We start from the raw sequence: 20,711 nt of genomic DNA, 5'->3' as shown, positions 1-20,711 counted from the left end.
TCAAAATTCTGATAAAATTTCTTGAAATTTTCATCGAGGTTTCCGTCAGCTCTCATGGGTTCCGGTAACCTTCCAACTCCTTCCATTGTCTGTTTTAATATACTTTAACTGTCTGGTTTTATTTTGCGTTTTCACTGTTCTTCCACGACTGCGCCATGTAATAATATCTATAATAATTTGTAACTGTAACTCTTATGCGTCTTTATTAACCTTTGTTTCTTTTTTACATCCTACTCTCTCCCAACTCTCACCCGTGGCGCCATCTATCTATCTTTATTACATGAGGTATGTTTTTTTCTGCAATTAAAACGGCATATTGTATTTCCGCTGCTTTTTTACGTTCATCAAACGGCAAAAGGGAATCGTCTATCATATCTATATCTATATTCTTTGTTTCTGTTTTATTTTTTTTAGACATGTTTATATGTGATTTGGATTCTGCGTGACGATAAATATGTGATAAATCACCAACCATAGATTTATCACAAAAAGTGCAAAAAAATGAACTTTTATTATGCGGCACGTAACCACGGTTTAAATAATTCGATTTCCATCCATTGTGGTTGAAATGTAGATTTTTTTGTATATATTTTTATGTGAATTTTCATTATTATCATTTAAAGACAAAGTATTTTCCTGAATATTTTTTTTGTGGGACGCAGAATCCGCATGCCTCAAAACATGTGTGTAACAAGAAATATTTTTATTACATATGGTGCAATGATACAACCCACACAGCAATATGACTTCTAAAAGAACTCTTAAAGAGTTCTCACGTAAGATTTAGACATCCGAATGTATCTTCTGAAAGAAGACTTAATGACTTCAGAAAGTAATCTAATGCGCCACTTTAAGAAATAAGTAAGACTTCTTCAAAAAGATGTCTTAAAGACTTCTTTTTTCTGATTTCTTAAAGACGACAATAAGAACGCTTTTTTTGAGAATTGATGTTTCGGAAATGATATTATTATTTCAATACATATGTATTAAAAAAAGTTTCTTGAAAAAATTCTTGAAGAAATACGTCACATCTATCAGGTTTGTTATATCCATGATATATTCCAACGACAAACGGTTGAGCAACTTTAAGGAATATTTCAGCCAGTATAGGATATAACTGACTTTTAGACCTTTTTGATATTGGTAATCCATCGATATGTACGTTTATGTGGATATTTTCAGAGATTTCACTGACGCCAACTGATTTTAATTGATCAATTAATCCTCTTTGTAAACCGTAATGGAAATATTTTCCAGGTAGAACGGAACGAATCACAGTACTTCTAGATGTATTGAGCAAAGTTCGTGGATCTTGCGGAAGTTCTTTTAACTGCTGAACTGATTGGACATTATTACGAAGAATCTTTAATAGAGCTCCTGCTGCTGTATGAGTTACATTATAATGGCAAATCCATTGTGCCATCTGTTCTTTCAAGTCAATTGTTTTCTTACTTTGTGGAATATCATACAATTCATCATTATCTGTTAAAGTATTATTTTCTGTTGAAGTTTCTTCATTAACATCTGATTCCACTGAGCTGACTACATCATTATTACAATCATCACTTTCACTTGTGGTAACTGCTTGTAAATTATTTAATAATTTCACATTATCCGCATATTCTCCATCAGTTTTTGATTTTATCACTTCCTTCACAGTTATTTTTTCAGCCTCACAACTTGAACTACCAGGCATCTCCAATAAAGAGTCGTATTCTTTTTTTATTCTTCTATTTTTTTGACTCTTAGATAAGTTGTTGAATGATTTCCTTTTGGACATTTTTTGTACAAAAACACAGTTTACCTGTAAAATTCAATGAATGTTTTAAAGATTATAAACAAAGAACAGCTTTTATTTATATTAACATAATTTGTGATATATATGTAATAATTATTAACCAAGTATATAATATACTTATATATTATAATATTTCACTTATTTAGCCTTCAAATACTGCACTAGAGGTTACGTTAACCCTATAACATAACCCAATGAAAGGTTTTCCGATTAAAGATAACTTCTCTTATTTAAAAATTAATAATATGTAATAAATCTTCACAAGTTTTTATATCAATAAATATTAGTTATTAATTATTTATCAATTATTAATTAAATAAACTAGTATAATAGGTATCAAAACTTACTTGTAATTAAATTTTAATTATAGGTTAGATTGCACTAAAGCGTTTCACTATTATATGACGCGCATGTAGGAGTAAATTCAGTGGAAGCCATGAGTCAATCTAAAACTCGTCATAAATGAGATAACAAATTGTAGTCTGAATTAAGAAGTCTTTCTGATGACAGAAAAAAGATTTCTTCAAATTGACGTCTATAAGAGATCTTATTCGCAGTTCTAAAAGACGTCTTAAAAAAGAGTTCTTAAAGATATCTTTCAGCGTTATGTGCTGTCTGGGAAGCTAGCATTAGAAGATACTTTACGTATTCAAGATTTAACTACATCATTACTAAGCCAAGCTTCCTGAAAACTTTGTTTAGGTTTCTTTCTTAATTCATCAAACATTTTTATAGAACAAAAAATAAACAGAAACAAAGAATTCAAGAAGAATGAATAAAAGAAAATAAGGAAGATAAAAATATATAAGAATTTAAAAACAATTGGAACTTACAACCAAGATTGTTTCAGCTTCTCTCTCTCTCTCTCTCTCTCTCTCTCTCTCTCTCTCTCTCTCTCTCTCTCTTTCTCACCTTCTTTCTTTCTTGAACACTCAGCACAAGTCACAAGGTGAAATAGATTACTAGCACAAAATATATATATTATAATATTAGCAAGTACAAGGTAATGCCAGAACGTATCGTGTATCTGTACACGCGATTTTCACTTGTGTGCTTACCCTCTCCACTACGTTGCCGGTCATCTGGCATCACTGGAACAAATGCCGATAGTGCTTCATTCCGTTGTAATACGTCAACAAACAACGATACGTCGACGTATAAGACTAGACACGCCAGCATGTCTCGTAAGTAATAAATCAAATTATTATTATTTCTATTCATTAGTAAAATATTAAGAATTTTTAATGTATACTTTTATCTTTTTTTTAATTTTATGTACTTTTTATTTTTACAGGAGAAAATGAAATTGGAAATATGCAGCAAATACTGCAACAAGTGGTGCAGGAGCAAAAGCTCCTGCAACGACAGTTGCAGTATTTGCTGCTGCAGCAGCAACAGCAGCAACAGCAACAGCAGCAGCAGCAGCAGCAACAGCCGCCATCGACATTGACGTCGACGCTGTCACCGACGATGACACCGACGTCAATGCCGGCGACAACACCAATGTCGCAACATTCAAATAGTATATATTATTTATTATTTAAATGATATTTATTTATTTTGCACGAATATTACAATGCATTATTAATTATGTAAATGTTTATTTTTTAGATACACAAAGAAGAGGACCGGGCGGGCGATCACGTGCCCGTTGGTATGCCCGGCAAATGAGCTGACCGAGGTGGCCGAGGAAGCCAACATCGCAGAAATTTTCGAGGCCGAATTATGAGGGGCCGCAGTGGCCCAACTCTAATAAAAAAATATTACTTTAATTAAATTTGATGTGTCAAATAATTATTTATCCTCCTTTATCCTCTTTTTCCCTCTCTTTCAGATATTGTTATATTATGTTATATTATGTAATATTAAAAAATTTCTTGTCTCTAATTGACACCAAACTTGCAAAATATTAAAAAATTTCTTGTCGATAATAGACACCAGACTTAAAAAATATTAATGTGTAAAAAATATCTTTTTAAAAAACATAACTTCTGCATAAATGTAATATAGATAATTATATGTAGATATATTAGTGCAATATAATATTATTTAAAGTGTGGTACAATAGGGCTCCAGGCGAAGGTCCACACTTTAAAATAAAAAACCTAACGCGTCTTTGGTGATACCCCATGGGTGGTGAGGAAAGTCACCATTCATTTATATTATTTTTATATTATTGTCACGACGCAAACGTATAAGTGGTCAGTATACGTTTGTTGTCGTTCTTATTGCAAATATATTGTTACGTTTGCGGAACGACTTCGATATATCGCAACGTGCACGACGCAATCGGCACATTCATTAATTATTATGTATTATATATATTGTATATCATGTATTCATTATGTATTATATATTAGCGATTTTAAAATACGTATATTTAATACATAACGCATACATAATATATAATATAATAATACAAAAAGACTGTAAAAACATTTAACGCTGTTACGCGTATTAAATAAAGCGAGAGGCCAGAGGCAACGAGAACGAGAAGCATTGCCTCGTCATCGAATGTGGAAAGTGAGAAAGAGACAGAAAACAATATCTCTGTCCTCTAACAATACCTCTGTCTACTATCCGAAGGTAGCCGAGGCTCCAGCTCTCACGGTACGCAATTTACGCCTGCGCGCGTCATCCCCTCCACTACGGTTGCTCGTTGCTCGCGTGGGCATTCTGGCATCACTGGATGGTACAATTTTAGTTGCTGATATTATTAATAATGTTTCCTGGAGACTGTGGCCTTCTGAGATGAGAAACTGATGAAAGACAAGCAGGTAAAAATCTTTTTAATGATGAGCAATTTATGTTTTTTGTTTTCAATATACTTTGTTACACTTTCTTATTTAAGATTATTTAAGATTGTTATATCTGTTATCAGGTGTACAGGGATGTATCTAATATAACACAACAATTTAGAAACAATAAAACGTCATTTCAAATGGGAGTAGCTGGATTATATTATTGAAGCACCTGGTACATTGATTGTTATATTTATGGACTCTCTCCGACGAAACGTATTTTGCGTATTTAATATAATATCCCAGATAGTCAAATCTGTTAGAACAGATTTTCGTCAAATACCTATTACCCCAGACAGCACAAAAAGGCCAAAAGATGTCTTAAAGACGTCTAGAAGACTTTAAGACATCTTTAAGTCGTCTTTTAGATGTCTTTTGGACATGTGTGCTGTCTGGGTACAATTTTTAAAGGCAGAAAGATTACAGTTTGTATAAAGGAACTGATATATTCGATCATGTTGCCAACATGTCAGCAGAAATACAACAAAATTTGTTCATAACTGGACAAAAGATTGTCAACAGAAACCGAGCAGAACTTGTTGATATGAACTGACGGCAGATTGATGGCAGAAATTGAACAGGATCTATGCAGCACAATTTGACAACAGATTGTTGGCAGAAACCGAGCAGGATCTGCGCAACGAAATTTGATGTCAAATTGTCGGCAGAAATCTGTGCATCGAGTAAAGTCTGCAGATATAACTGACGGCAGATTGATGGCAGAAATCTGTGCGGCGCAATTTGATAGCAAATTAATAACAAAAATCGAGCAGGATCTGCGCACACAATCTCTGATAGCAGATTGATGGCAGAAACGGAACAGAGTTTGCATTTTGTATAATTCGTTCCTTCGCATACCGCTATGTGATCTATACTTTCTCGTAATCTAATTTCTATCAGAAATATATACATATAAAGTCGCAATTATTAATAAAAGATCAAAAATATAGTAATTATGATTTTAATTTCTATCACCTTATTTTTGACATCTGATACAAGCAGATGAGATTCAGAATATTAAACTGATTGGAATCAATACGATAAATGGGAAATTATTCATGTACTGCCTATTTAAGGGATAAAGCAAGAATCTGATTCTAAATAAATTACATCTCAAGTTTTACAAGTTACATTTACTTTTATCTTATATCTTTTACTTTATTACTAATTTAATTAAATTGAATTAGTCTTTCGTTATATGAGATATAACTACGATATAATATATAATAAAATATTTTTCCCTCAAGTACTTTTTGAGTTAGAAGGCTTGAAATTATTTCTTAATTTTACATAAACCGTAAAATATCTTGTAAAATATTCATTTTTCGATTATCTTACCTTAATACTTTTATGTACAAAATAATGAGAAAAATCAATTGGTGTAAAGAAAAAACATAGTTGTTTTTAAAAAAAAATGTAATTGTTAATTATAAATTACATATTTTTTCTTAAAAACAACTGTGTGTTTTCTTTACACCAATTGATTCCTTTCATTATTTTGTACATAAAAGTATTAAGGTAAGATAATCAAAAAATGAATATTTTAATAGATATTTTACGGTTTATGTAAAATTAAGAAATTATTTCAAGCCTTATAACTCAAAAAGTACTTAATGAAAAAATGTTTAATTATAGTGTTTTAGAAAGCCCTCGAGATAAGCTACAAGAACATGCAATAAAAAATAGGGGATTCTATTTAAGAAATTGACGGTGACCTTCACGTGACCTTCAAATGACTCTTCAAGGTCAAATCATTGCCACCATTTGATGGCCCCCTTCAAGTCATACAATTTTTGTTTGAAACATTTTTTTATTTAACGCACCGTTTCGAAGATATTTGAGTGTATTATTTAAAATGGGACAGCCTGTATGTCATATTAGAAGAAAATTGTAATTAACTTGTCGATAATGATCTTATTTAGCATCTATAATAATCAATTTTGTTGCATTTATATAACATTAATAAAAGTAAACGCAAATCTTGTTCAGTTTCTGCTGTCAATTTGCTATCAATTTTCAGGCGTCATTTTGTATGCGCAGATTCTGCTCGGTTTCTGCTGACAATCTGACATCATATTGCATCGCGCAGATCCTGCTCGATTTCTGCCGACAGTTTGTTGACAGGTTGTTTTACAGACTCTGTCACCAAAACAAAAGCTTAATGCGGACACAGATGGCTACGGTTCTGGTGTGGGATTCTGATCGAATTTGCTGCCAATCTGCTGCCAACATTTTGCTAACATTTTGTTTACTGGGATATTTTCAAGTGAAAAGTATTCAAGTTATCACGTTATTATAGCAAGGAAATATAGCATGACAATATTAAGTTTTTTAATTATTTTTCCACTATCGATTTATCTATTCAGATATCTTTAAGACATCTAGAAGATATTTTCCAAGCATCTAAAGACGAAAAGATATCTTTAAAACTTCTTTTTTTATGTCTAAAAGATTACTTTAAGACTTCTTTTAAATTGCTGCAAGATGTCTTTAAGACATCTTGAGATATTTGAAAGATATCTGAAACTGTTGCATAAGACATCTTTTAGATCTCTAAAAGATATCTTTTCGTAAAAAATGCGAGACATCTTAAGATATAACAAGAAATCTTTTAGAAATCTAAAAGATATCTTTTTGTCTATCTAGGACACTTTATGTAAAATCCCTTTCAATGCCGAGAAAATCAAGAAATAAATAAATCTATCTATCTATCTATTACACGGATATGAATTTAACACGAAAAATATTTTTAGCAATTTTACACGAAATTATAATTATATTTAAATAGTGGCGTGATTATTTAATTTATTTTTTTGGTTAATATTGAGTAGAATATATATAAAATTGTAAGGTTTTATGAAATTGAATATAAATTACGACGTATCGTAAATAAATTAAATTACCTTTCGTAATGTAAAATAAAAACAAAAAAATAAAATTATTTATTAAATTAACTTTATTTTATAAAAATATTGCAGGTTTCGCGTTAAGAAAAAATAAAAAAAGAAACTACCACAGACCGGGATCGAACCTGTGACCAGCAGCGTAGTACTCCCGGCTTTAGCGTCCGAGCTACGCCGCTAACTCGATGAGCGGTCTAAATTCACCGGTATACAAGATACGGCATATTTTTAAGTTGGTTTTATTCAAAAACGGCTGAGCGTTGCGTCCTCTCACTTTCCTCAAATACTTCTTTAGTCGAGTACCATACACAGTTAAAATTTTTTTCAAATCGGTGTTCCGAAGGTCGCGCCCTCCCCTTGTGAATACTTTGTTACTCATTGTTATAAATTCAACAAATAATTTATTATATGTAATCATAATATTTATAATAGTTATTATTATACAGGGTGACCCATTTTAACTTAGGCAGCCAAATAACTCGAAAAATAAGCAAGATAGAGAAAAATGTTTTGGACAAAAGTTGTATGGTTTCGAGGGAGCCATAAGATGGTATCATTGGTTTGACCTTGAAGAGTCATTTGAAGGTCACGTGAAGGTCACTTCAATTTTTTTAAATGGAACATTCTATATATTTTTGTACATTCTTGTAGCTCATCTCGAGAGCTTTCCAAAACACTATAATTAAGTACATTTTCGTTAAGTACTTTTTGAGTTATGAGGCTTGAAATAATTTCTTAATTTTACATAAACCGTAAAATATCTTGTAAAATATTCATTTTTCGATTACCTTACCTTAATAGTTTTATGTACAAAATAATGAGAGGAATCAATTGGTGTAAAGAAAACACATAGTTGTTTCGAAGAAAAAATATGTAATTTGCAATTAACAATTCCATATTTTTTCTTAAAAACAACTATGTGTTTTCTTTACACCAATTGATTCCTCTCATTATTTTGTACATAAAAGTATTAAGGTAAGATAATCGAAAAATGAATATTTTACAAGATATTTTACGGTTTATGTAAAATTAAGAAATTATTTCAAGCATCATAACTCAAAAAGTACTTAACGGAAAGGTACTTAATTATAGTGTTTTGGAAAGCTCTCGAAATAAGCTACAAGAATGTACAAAAATATATAGGGTATTCCATTTAAAAAAATTGAAGTGATCTTCACGTGACCTTCAAATGACTCTTCAAGGTCAAACCAATGATACCATCTTATGGCCCCCTCGAAACCATACAACTTTTGTCTAAAACATTTTTCTCTATCTTGCTTATTTTTCGAGTTATTTGGCTGCCTAAGTTAAAATGGGTCACCCTGTATATTATAAATACAGGGTGTCCTAGACCACCCGTACAACCCTTTTCTTTCAAAAACTAAGCATTTTAGAGAAAAACGTTTTCAACAAAAGTTGTATGGTTTCGAGGGGGCCATAAGATGGTACCATTGGTTTGACCTTGAAGAGTCATTTGAAGGTCACGTGAAGGTCACTTCAATTTTTTTAAATGGAACACCCTATATATTTTTGCACATTCTTGTAGCTTATCTCGATAACTTTCCAAAACACTATAATTAAGTACCTTTTCGTTAAGTACTTTTTGAGTTATGAGGCTTGAAATAGTTTCTTAATTTTACATAAACCGTAAAATATCTTGTAAAATATTCATTTTTCGATTATCTTACCTTAATACTTTTACGTACAAAATAATGAGAGGAATCAATTGGTGTAAAGAAAACACATAGTTGTTTTGAAGAAAAAATATGTAATTTGCAATTAACAATTCCATATTTTTTCTTAGAAACAACTATGTGTTTTCTTTACACCAATTGATTCCTCTCATTATTTTGTACATAAAAGTATTAAGGTAAGATAATCGAAAAATGAATATTTTACTAGATATTTTATGGTTTATGTAAAATTAAGAAATTATTTCAAGCCTTATAACTCGAAAAGTACTTGATGAAAAAATACTTTATTATAGTGTTTTGGAAAGCTCTCGACATAAGCTATAAGAATATGCAATAAAAAATAGGTGATTCCATTTAAGAAATTAAAGGTGTCCTTGACCTCACCTTAACGATGCCATCCAAGATCAAACCAATGACACCAATGATCTTATGTTCCCCTCAAAACCATACAATTTTTGTCGAAAACGTTTTTCTCTAAAATGCTTAGTTTTTGAAAGAAAAGGGGTGTACGGGTGGTCTAGGACACCCTGTATATATATAATATTATATATGTTATATTATATATATTATATACATATATTATATACATATATTATATACATTTAACAATAATATTAAATATATCGGAAATTCGTAAACAATTTTTATTGTTTATTTTCTATTTTTACACATTCTAAAACTCACTGGAAGAAAAAATATAGTACAATTTTTCTATCTCTTGCATACGTATATAACAATATAAATTAAATTGAATTATTAATCAATTGCTCAAGTATTAAAAATGTTAATGATATTATATAGATATCGATTTAAAATTCAAATAGTCCAATTGGAATAAATGGCAATTATTTTTATATATTTTCTTCACTTCTTGACGCATATTTTTTGAGAAAAAACCGAATATAAATTAGGGTCGATTGATTTCTTTTTTAATCATTTTCAAATATATTCCACCTAATGGTGTTAATATAAGAGACGAGCGAGGATCGTTTATATAGGGAATTTGCGTTTTTTCGCAAATTTCGACTTTATAATTTCGCAATATTTTTATAAGCCCAATTTTTGTCTGATGAACAGCAAAGCGAGCACCTTAAAATAAAAAATTATTACAAGTATAGTATTAAAGGTTTCAATTAAAAGTATCTAAAAATATAAAAAGTAAATACTATAAGAATAAACTTAAGCTTGTCAAGAAAGAAAATTTCTGCCTATAAGCAAAACAAACAGAACTTAACAATATATATTTAAATCTATTTTTTATTTCATTTTACCTATGCAATTTCTTGGTCCATCGCCGAAAGGCAAATAAAACATCGGGTGTTTAATTTGCGCAACTTCGTCAGAAAATCTTTCTGGGTCAAATACATCTGGCTTCGGATAAATATCCGGATCTCGTTGAATTGCGTAAATTGGAATCCATATGTCCTGACCTTTTGGTATACTAACGTTGATACCATGAAAAGTATAACTCGATATCGCTTTTCTTGTAAGATGAAATAATGGAGGATATTTTCGTAAAGTTTCTATACATTAAGGACAATGAAAAAGAAATATGCATGAAAAGAAGTATGTATATAAAATGTGTTATAAAAATGCATTTTTTACTTATATTAGACATTAGCAATATATTATATTATAATATTCTTGTCTGACACAGACTGACACAGTATTTTTCTTTTATTAAATTTCTTTTTTAATTGACGAACCTTTAAAAACTTTGTCCAAATAAGTCATCTTTTTTACATTCTCATATATAAAATTGCCATTATGTCTTATATATTCTTCATCAATTTCCTCACGTAGCTTCTTTTGTATTTCTTGATTTAATGCTAACTCGTAAAGGGCATTACTCATAGCTGTTGATGATGTTTCAAAGCCAGCAGCGAAAAATACGAATGCTTGAGCAGCTATCAGGCTTTCAGTTAAATCTAAAATGTAATATTCTTTTATTAGGAATATTCTTTTTTTATTCGATAATTAAAAATTATAATTTATCTGTCTATTTAACAGTTTAAATATATATTTTATGAACTTTATTAATATTTCTTACACGTAAACTGATGTTTTGTATCTAAGAATCCATGATAAAAGACCAGTTATTACTTACCGATATTGCTTACTTTATCTGGATGTTTTTTTAAATCGCGCAATGTATCAATAAAATCGTGCCTAACAATATTATTCGCATCTCTGTAATTCATAGTTTCTACGACAACATGTGTAAAAAATTTGGTGACTTTTCTTTGTGGTAAAACATAACTGAGTATATCGCAAAGCCACGGCAGGAATTGTTTCATTGTTCTTTGTACAATATTTGTCCAAGTTGGCGCAAAGATCAGTCTTCCCATTTTGCGAAATTCGCTGTCTTCGTCCGACAAAGCATTCATTTCGATGCCAAAGGCACAAGTACCTATTACATCGGTCGTATACTTGGCCATTAGTTCACGACATTCTATGGGCTCATTTTTGCTCGTTAATTTTTCTATGTATCGTTCAAATCGATCAGCACACTGTGTTATTAAAGAGAACATTTCCTTTAATTTGCCAGATGTGAAAACGGGCGAAAGCCTTGTTCTTAATGGTCGCCATCTTTTAGGTTCTAAAGCGAAAAGATGTTGCGACAGCGGATCTAACTGTAATAAATATAAAATTATAATCAAATTATTTATAATCAAATTTTCCAATTCAAGAATACATTTTATTAAATTATGCAAGAACTTGCAAGACTATTCACTTCAAGACTATTGGAAACAAATCTTGTAATTGTCAATAATTTATCATATGGGAAACAGAAAAATGTATTATAATTATTGAAAAATACGTTCCGTTTTTATATAATTCGAATGTTATAATATAGTTTAAAATATACATATTTGTACGTTCGAACCTTTTCGTGAAAAGGAAATCCTCTATCGGCAAAATTCGTAAAATCTTTGATAAGAATATCCTTAATTAAATCTGGATCTTTTACGATAAGAATTGGTGTCCTGTTAGCAAATATTCCAACCATGGGTTCATCTTTGTAGTCGTTGTATATTTCCATCAAAAAATCAGGTAAGGGTTTTTTCATAAGCATAATATCTTTAATATTACCGAATCCTGGTGTTGGTTGTGGACCGCGAATGCCACGTGATTTCCAAAAATCAAATTTCAATGTAAAGTAATAATACACACCGAGAAATGCAACGGCAATGCCGCATAGTATTTCGAAAGATTCCATAACCTTGTAATTGAAATTTTTCTGATAAATTATCTTACACAATGTTGACTGAAACAGAGAAAAACAATATTCCGTCACAAGAAAAATAAAATATTAAACAGTATAACAAATTTAATGTATTTTTAATGAATTAAATGTTTATATAAACTTGATTTAAAATTAAAAAATTACATCGAATTTCTTATCAAAATTCCGTGGGATTGTCGATGCTTATATTACAAAATGCTTAAAAATAAAAAAGCTAAATTAAAATAATTCTTTGAAATATATTATTATTATTATTCGTACGCCAAATATGCTATGCGAGAATTTACAAATTTTCTATATCGCAAAATTCATTTTGAAACGAGCGGCATCTAAATAAGTGATAATGGTAATAAATACGACGTACTTAAATGAAACAGCATTGGAACTCTGGCAGTTATAACAGCTCCATGTTATCTCAGCCAACTAACTTGTAACACTGGCTGCCACGATCCAAGTTCAGTTAATCTATAAAAATATGTATGATAATATACGCCTCAAGGAGAATGAGTACATTGATGTGTGTAAATTCCAAAAATTATATTTAATATTCATCTGTCGCATCTACAACGTTTAACTTGCACTAATGATGAATTGCATATTGCAATAAAAATTGATGATGTAATATGATTAGATAATGTTTTCTCTTTAAATCGATAATGTTTTAAATATATTTATGTTTTTCTTTAAATCATACATAAATACTAATACACAAACTTAAGCAATTAATCGTTTTCACTTAAGATAATTTGATAGATATTGATTGCGTAAGACAAAAAATATTGGAATATAAAATTATATTAGATATATTGAATTAATAATTAACTAATAATTAACTTATATCTTTTTGGGTAAATTAAAGATAAATATATTGTATCAATAAAATATATAAAAATATGTAAATTTTTTGAAAATTTGTAAGTGTGATTTTATTAAAGATCTCATAATATTCACATTATTTAAATTTATCTAAAGAATATATCCTGTTTATTATTTATAGTTTATATTTCAAACTTAATAGCACATTTTACAATTTATGATATGTATGTACTGTGACGTAATTTTATTTCTATTTATTTATCCTCGGGATGATAGAGAAGATGAGAGGGAGCAAACCGTCAAAAAAAAAAAAAGAAAACTGAAAAGGATATTCGCGCTCGGAGGAACAGGGATGGAGGGTATTCCGCGCAAGCCGCGGCGAAGCGAAATCTCGAAGGTGAGCGCCAGATACGGTCTTTCATGTATCAATTCGCGAAACGACAAAATACCGCGATAAACGTTTGCCTTTTTCGCCACGGGTCAACTAGCTCGCCTAACGGTAGGGGGGCAGGGTCAAAGGTGTTGTAATTATATTTAATTAAATTAATTATAGTTAATTAAATTATATGAGGCTTCACGAAAATTACGGACTCGACAAACACGACAGAATTTAATGTTCACAAAAGGCCGACACTTAAATAATTTACGCAACCATATTATAATAAAATATTATTATATTTATTAGAGTATTATTATAAATTTATTAATTTATTTAAAAAATACTAAAAGAAAGAATTAACAACGAAAACTTGAAAATAATATAGAATAGTAAACTAAATATTAACAACCAAAGGGAAATAATCCCCATGGAATTAACAAATAATATTTCGACAGCGATGATCGTAATCATACGATAATGTATTGAAATTCGTACAACGCAAAAGTCAAACAGGTCGAATATTCATGCAAAATCGAAAATCTAAAAAAGCGCTATCACATTCCTTGTATTTCTGATACAGTTTTTACGGCCAGACTTAGCGAGGCCGAACGGCATCGAGAGAACATAACAATCAAATCTTCGCCTTAATTTACTTTTCCCGCACACACACATTTACTCGCTCTAATTTTCAGTCCCGATACTGAAATCGACAGCAATGAGTTCGAAAGAATGTCAAATAATCAAGCAAGAATAATTAATCAATTTGCGAAAACGAGAGGGCTCGCTCGCGACGGGCACGGACAATGCGATCGATAACACAGCCCCACAAAAAAAAGAAGTTTCTGACCTGGAGGTCTCACTATGCTAATTATATGTTTTTGGGGTCGCTGAATCCGAATCCGAGGTCAATTCAGCTCCATCGGGTCTGGGTTCAGCCATAACCTCAAAAAACCCACTAGTATAGGCTTATTAGTGTTAAAAAAATTTATTTTTGGTCCGGGGATCAAACTATGCTTATTATATGTTTTTGGGGTCGCTAAATCCGAGTTTGAGATCCATTTAACTCTGTAACGTTAAGGCTTAGCCATAACGTCAAAAAAACCTAATAATAGCCCTGAATACTCAAGATTCTAATATCTTAATTGCATCAAAGTTATGGAGTATAGGGTTTGGTTTCAGCGACTTCAAAAACATATAATAAACATAGTCTAATCCACAGACCAGAAAAAATGTTTCTAGTGCTAAATAGCCTACATTATTAGGTTTTTTTGAGGTTATGGCTAAGCCTTAACGTTACAGAGTTAAATGGATCTCAAACTCGGATTCAGCGACCAAAAACATATTCAGCGGCCAAAAACATATAATAAGCATAGTTTGATCCCCGGACCAAAAATAAATTTTTTTAACACTAATAAGCCTATACTAGTAGGTTTTTTGAGGTTATGGCTGAACCCAGACCCGATGGAGCTGAATTGACCTCGGATTCGGATTCAGCGACCCCAAAAACATATAATTAGCATAGTGAGACCTCCAGGTCAGAAACTTTTTTTTTTTTGTGGGGCTGTGTAATCAATGGTCGTCGGATGCCGCTTACACCGCTCTTATTTTATTTTTCCGCATAAGAGTGGATTTTCACTTGACACTCGACGCTCATTTTCTAGCGTCAAAAAACATCATGTGACTAAAAATAAAGATACCAATTCGTCATTTTTTGATCACATGATGTCTTTTGACGCTAAAAATGAGTGTCGAGCGTCAAATGAAAACCCACCCTAATGCTCTTAACATACGTGAATCTTTTGAATTTCGGCAGTTTTGTAATTTGACGTAATCTATTACGCACCGCGACACTCACACATACGACAGATATCACGAAGTAGGCGCGAATCATATACAACGTAATGAGCGCGACAGAGACGGAAAGATACTCTCACTCGCACTCACGAAACGCGTAATTCACACACACACACACAAATACAACACGAAGATCGATTACGGGGATGTCTTATGCGGTTTCGACAACTCTATACGACAGCACGGACAGCGAACACATTCCTCGTGAATTTATCGCGCATATGGTCGATATACGAGAGTCGATTACTCGCGATACCCTAAATATTAATCCCTGTCAATAAGAATCCCAGAGAGACGAACAGTTCCCTATCGATTTATGCCGCCGTTACGATCGTCCTCGAAATCTCGGTCGCTTGTCTCCGGTCGCCCGAAATACACGAAATCGAAATATTAGGGCTAAGCCCTCGCGAAAACGAAACATGTAAATGGCAACGGTCAGCTGACAGAACGGCCATATAACGGACGAAATCGCGTACGTGGCTCACAATAATTATGTAAAGATGGGTCTAACCTCACTGATACACTCGCTCCTGTGGCCACGGGATGATCCTCGGCTCCGTCCTCTCTGCTCTTCTGCACAACGACGACAAACGGTACTTTTCCTAACGAGCGCCCGCGCCAGAGTGAGTCCCTGGATCTCAAGATCCAGGGTCGATAACGGCGCGCAGGGGGTTGGCGGATGCGCGACCAATCGTGCCGCTACACGATAAACTTCGCGCGCCCCGCCACAACGCCGTATCTGGGGTCGTAACGGCCCCGAGAATTTAATGGTGCCAAATTCTTGGCGATTCTTTTCAAGCAGCCATTTTCCGATCGATCTTTCACCGACATCTCCGGAGGGTAGCGGCGACATGGACCCTATAATCCCGGGCCTAGAAAACCGTTATTAGGGATACTCTTCTTCCCTTTGCCGAGGTGCATGCCACCCGAGATCTGGGGTGATGGAGGGCTTCTTGCTCTGAGGTCCTCAGGCATTATCCGACAAAAACAGTACGTGAAATCCATGTTATTACCACGTAGATTAATATCGTTGAATCCACGTGGATATTCGAGTGGATAATCCGCTCAAAAACGGTACTAGAATCTATGTGGAATCTATGTGAAAATTTCATGAACTTTCGAGACATATTACTTTTTACATTTTTGATAAGTGAATATCTTGGACATTTATAAAAGTATATAAATACACTCAGCCATAAGAATAATTTTATTTTTATTTATATTTTATTTTTAATATACGCAATAAATAGGCTATCTCCCATTTATCCGTTTAATTTCAAATAATCTGTTCCATATTCTGAATCCCAACAAGCGATCCAGATTATTAAACAAATTATTTTAAATTAAATCAGTTTATTAAATTAAACTGACTAAAGGACCGTCTACAATGAAAATAATATCGGTGGAGTGGACGGTGGAGTAAAGCGTAAGACTAGGAGTAATGCGAAATGGAAAAGAACCATTCGCTTACGTCTTACTCCACTGTCCACTCCACCAATATTACTTCCATCGTAGACGGTCCTTAAAAGAAAAAATAAACTTCGGACTGTGTTAGTATCAGTTCTTTATATACACTTTATGACGAAAAGTTGAATACGAGTTAGCTAATTTGATGCAGCACCGCATAGCGGCAAAGCGAGGAAGCATATTCTATATACATATGTACTATTACATATTTAGAAACATACAGATATAATCTTTTTTTTAGCAAACTTTTTTATCTTTCTGAAAGATTTCAGAAATATTGTAAATACAATATTATATAAAATATAAATATTATAATATTATAATATAAATATTATAAATATTATAAAAAACATGATGCAGGTATATTTCTGAAATATTTCAGATACAAAATTACAATTGAAAAATTTTAATAAAATATCTTTTAACATTACAATATTACCGAGTCGTTGAATGATTAATCATAATTTCAATAGAAATATCCACATGAAATCTACATTGATATTTCGAGAATAAAGTACCTCGATGTAATAATGAAAAAAGAAAGTTGTATCCACGTAGATAATTCGTGGATAAATCTGCATCCACGTAAAATACGTGGATTCGACGAGGATGTGACGTAACTGTTTTTGTCGGGTGGTCCTTAAAAGAAAAAATAAATTTCGGACCGTGTTAGGTTAGGTATCAATTCTTTATATACACTTTATGACGAAAAGTTGAATACGAGTTAGCTAATTTGATGCAGCGCCGCATAGCGGCAAAGCGAGGAAGCATATTCTATATACATATGTACTATTACATATTTAGAAATATACAGATATAATCTTTTTTTTAGCAAACTTTTTATCTTTCTGAAAGATTTCAGAAATATTGCAAATACAATATTATATAAAATATAAATATTATAATATTATAATATAAATATTATAAATATTATAAAAAACATGATGCAGGTATATTTCTGAAATATTTCAGATACAAAATTGTAATTGAAAAATTTTAATAAAATATCTTTTAACATTACAATATTACCGAGTCGTTGAATGATTAATCATAATTTCAATAGAAATATCCACATGAAATCTACATTGATATTTCGAGAATAAATATACCTCGATGTAATAATGAAAAAGAAAGTTGTATCCACATAGATAATTCGTGGATAAATCTGCATCCACGTAAGCCACGTAAAATACGTGGATTCGACGAGGATGTGACGTAACTGTTTTTGTCGGGTATCTCCTGACTGTTGCTGTTAGCGGGGCTGGAACATCTCTTCTCGCTGCCAGGAAAGCCGCTCCGACGGATTGATCAATGTACAGAGTTATTATAATAAAAAAAATGATAATTAAGAATGCAAAATGACTAATTATCGCCCGTCTCTCCGGAGATTTCGATACGGCTTCCGCAATCCTGCCTGGCGCGACCACTCGGCTCGCGGCCTATTAGAATTTCCGGGGTGGATGGACGCGCGTCGGGATGGCAACGTCACAGTACATTAAAATTTACTAATTTTTATCTTTTTAAGAAATATTAACTTTTCTTAAAGTGACAGAATTGGATAGTGTGATATACAAATAAAATTATTTCTTGGCATTTATTTTATAATGTCATAAAATATTCGTTTTATCAACAAATATTATACATATACAGAGTGTTTCATTTTAACTTTGCCATCGAAATATCTCGTAAAGTCTAAAAGATACGAAAAAATGTTTCAGACAAAAGTTGTATGGTTTCAAGGGGGATATAAGATGGTGCCATTAGTTTGACCTTGAAGTGTCACCTGATTTGCAATTAACAATTACATTTTTTTTCGAAACAGTTATGTGTTTTCTTTACACCAATTGATTCCTCTAAATATTTTGTACATAAAGTATTAAGGTAAGATAATCGAAAAATGAATATTTTACAAGATATTTTACGGTTTATGTAAAATTAAGAAATGATTTCAAGCCTCATAACTCGGAAAATACTTAATGAAAACTAACTTAATTAGTGTTTTGGAAAGCTCTCGAGATGAGCTACAAGAATATGCAAAAGCATATAGGGTGTCCCATTTAAAAAGTTGGAAGTGACCTTCACGTGACCTTCAAGTGACTCTTCAAGGTCAAACTATGGCACCATCTTATGTCCCCCTCGAAACCATACAATTTTTGTCTGAAACATTTTTTCGTATCTTTTAGACTATACATCTTATTTCTTAGATTATAAGAATAGGTAACACATTATAATTGGTTACTGAAAAAATAATGTTCATATAAAATAATGTTAAATATATATTAAAAATAAATTGTAAACAATCCATGTTCTTTATTTTCACTATTTTTACATGTCTAGAACTCATTGTCAGTGAAGTAGAAAATATATTGCAATCATACATGTCAAAAAATATATTGCTATCATACATGTAACAACATAAATTTAGGATAATTAAAGTGAATTATTAAAATAATTATATATTTGATATCACATTTTAATATATTATATACAATGTTATATATATGCTGACGTAATTGAAAAATTATTATTTTAATTTATATTTTTCTTTTCACTTTTTTCACGCATGCTATTTGACAAGAGATCGAGCTTACAAGACCGATTAATTTTAATCGGTCGTTTTAATCGATCATTTTCAAATGTATTCCATTTATTGATGTTAATATCATCGTCTTAGGATTGTTTAGCGTAAGGTATTTGAGTTTTCTCACAAGTTTTAATTTTATAATTTCGCAGTATCTTTATAAATCCAAGTTTTGTTTTATGAATAGCAAAGCGAGAACCTGACAAATAAAAATAATTATTATAAAAAAGCATTGAAGACTTTGAAATATTAAAATTTTCAGCCAAAAGGAAAATAAAACTTGAAAGACATATATTTATAAATAATGTTACCAATGCAATTTCTTGGTCCATCGCTGAAAGGTAGATATATCATCGAGTGCCTGGTTTGTATATTTTCATCAATAAATCTCTCTGGATCGAAAACATCCGGCTCCGAATAAATATTCGGATCTCGATGAATCGCGTAAACGGGAATCCATATCTTTATCTTTTGGTATACTAACTTTGGTACTATCGAAAGTATAGCAACTCGATGTCAATTTTCTTACGTCATCGGGTCATTCGGTGTCATCGGGTGTCATCGGGTATTTCTGTAAAGTTTCTGTACATATTACGAACAATGGAAAAGGAAAGTATGAAATATAAAAGTTATAAAAGTTATAAATTTCTTATTTATATTAAAAGTTAGAAAATATATTATAATGTCATATAAATCAATAGATAGAACATATCTTCCTTTTATTAAATTTTTTCTTTAATTGATATACCTTTAAAAATTTTATCTAAATAATTTTTTTATGTTCTCATATATAAAATTCCCATTATATCTTATATATTCTTCATCAATTTCCTTACGCAGCTTATCTTGCATTTTCTAATTTATTCCTAATTCGTAAAGGGCATTACTCATAGTCGTCGATGAAGTTTCAAAGCCGGCAGCGAAAAATCCGAATTGAGTTGCTTGAGCAACTATCAAATTAGAATTCTCGATCTATTCTAAAATGTGATATGCTGAGCAACTATATCAGTCAATTCTAAAATGTGATATTTTTTTATTATAAATAATCTTTTCGCAGCTTTACTAAAAATAAAAATTTAAAATTTAAAAATTGTAGTATCTATCCATTTAACAATTAATATGCGACGAATCTTTGGTATACAAACAAATTCATGAACTTTTCTGCCTAAAA

General features: G+C 31.4%; 1 protein-coding gene across 3 annotated transcripts; it reads right to left on the bottom strand.

Moving 5' to 3' along the window:
* Nucleotides 1–9,826: 9,826 nt before the first annotated feature.
* On the bottom strand, nt 9,827–16,139 carry LOC145964257 (cytochrome P450 6a2-like). 3 transcript variants are annotated; one of them, XM_083086806.1, is made up of 8 exons: nt 16,004–16,136; nt 12,808–12,908; nt 12,371–12,464; nt 12,084–12,214; nt 11,304–11,829; nt 10,903–11,124; nt 10,468–10,719; nt 9,827–10,285 (listed from the first exon to the last, which is right to left on the bottom strand). In XM_083086806.1, exons 3-8 carry the CDS (start codon nt 12,414–12,416, stop codon nt 10,104–10,106), a joined length of 1,359 nt encoding a protein of 452 aa, XP_082942932.1. In that variant the 5' UTR covers nt 12,417–12,464; nt 12,808–12,908; nt 16,004–16,136; the 3' UTR covers nt 9,827–10,103. The 3 variants fall into 3 exon arrangements, with proteins under 3 accessions (XP_082942932.1, XP_082942931.1, XP_082942933.1); XM_083086805.1 differs by having other exon boundaries at nt 12,084–12,464; XM_083086807.1 differs by having other exon boundaries at nt 10,148–10,285; nt 10,468–10,637; nt 12,084–12,464; nt 16,004–16,139.
* Nucleotides 16,140–20,711: the final 4,572 nt, after the last annotated feature.

Source organism: Camponotus vicinus, unplaced genomic scaffold, assembly GCF_025532165.1.
Source record: "Camponotus vicinus isolate PSW18456_S1 unplaced genomic scaffold, iyCamVici1.0 SCAF_13, whole genome shotgun sequence".
NCBI lineage: Eukaryota > Metazoa > Arthropoda > Insecta > Hymenoptera > Formicidae > Camponotus > Camponotus vicinus.
This window is presented reverse-complemented; position numbering and strand designations above follow the sequence as displayed.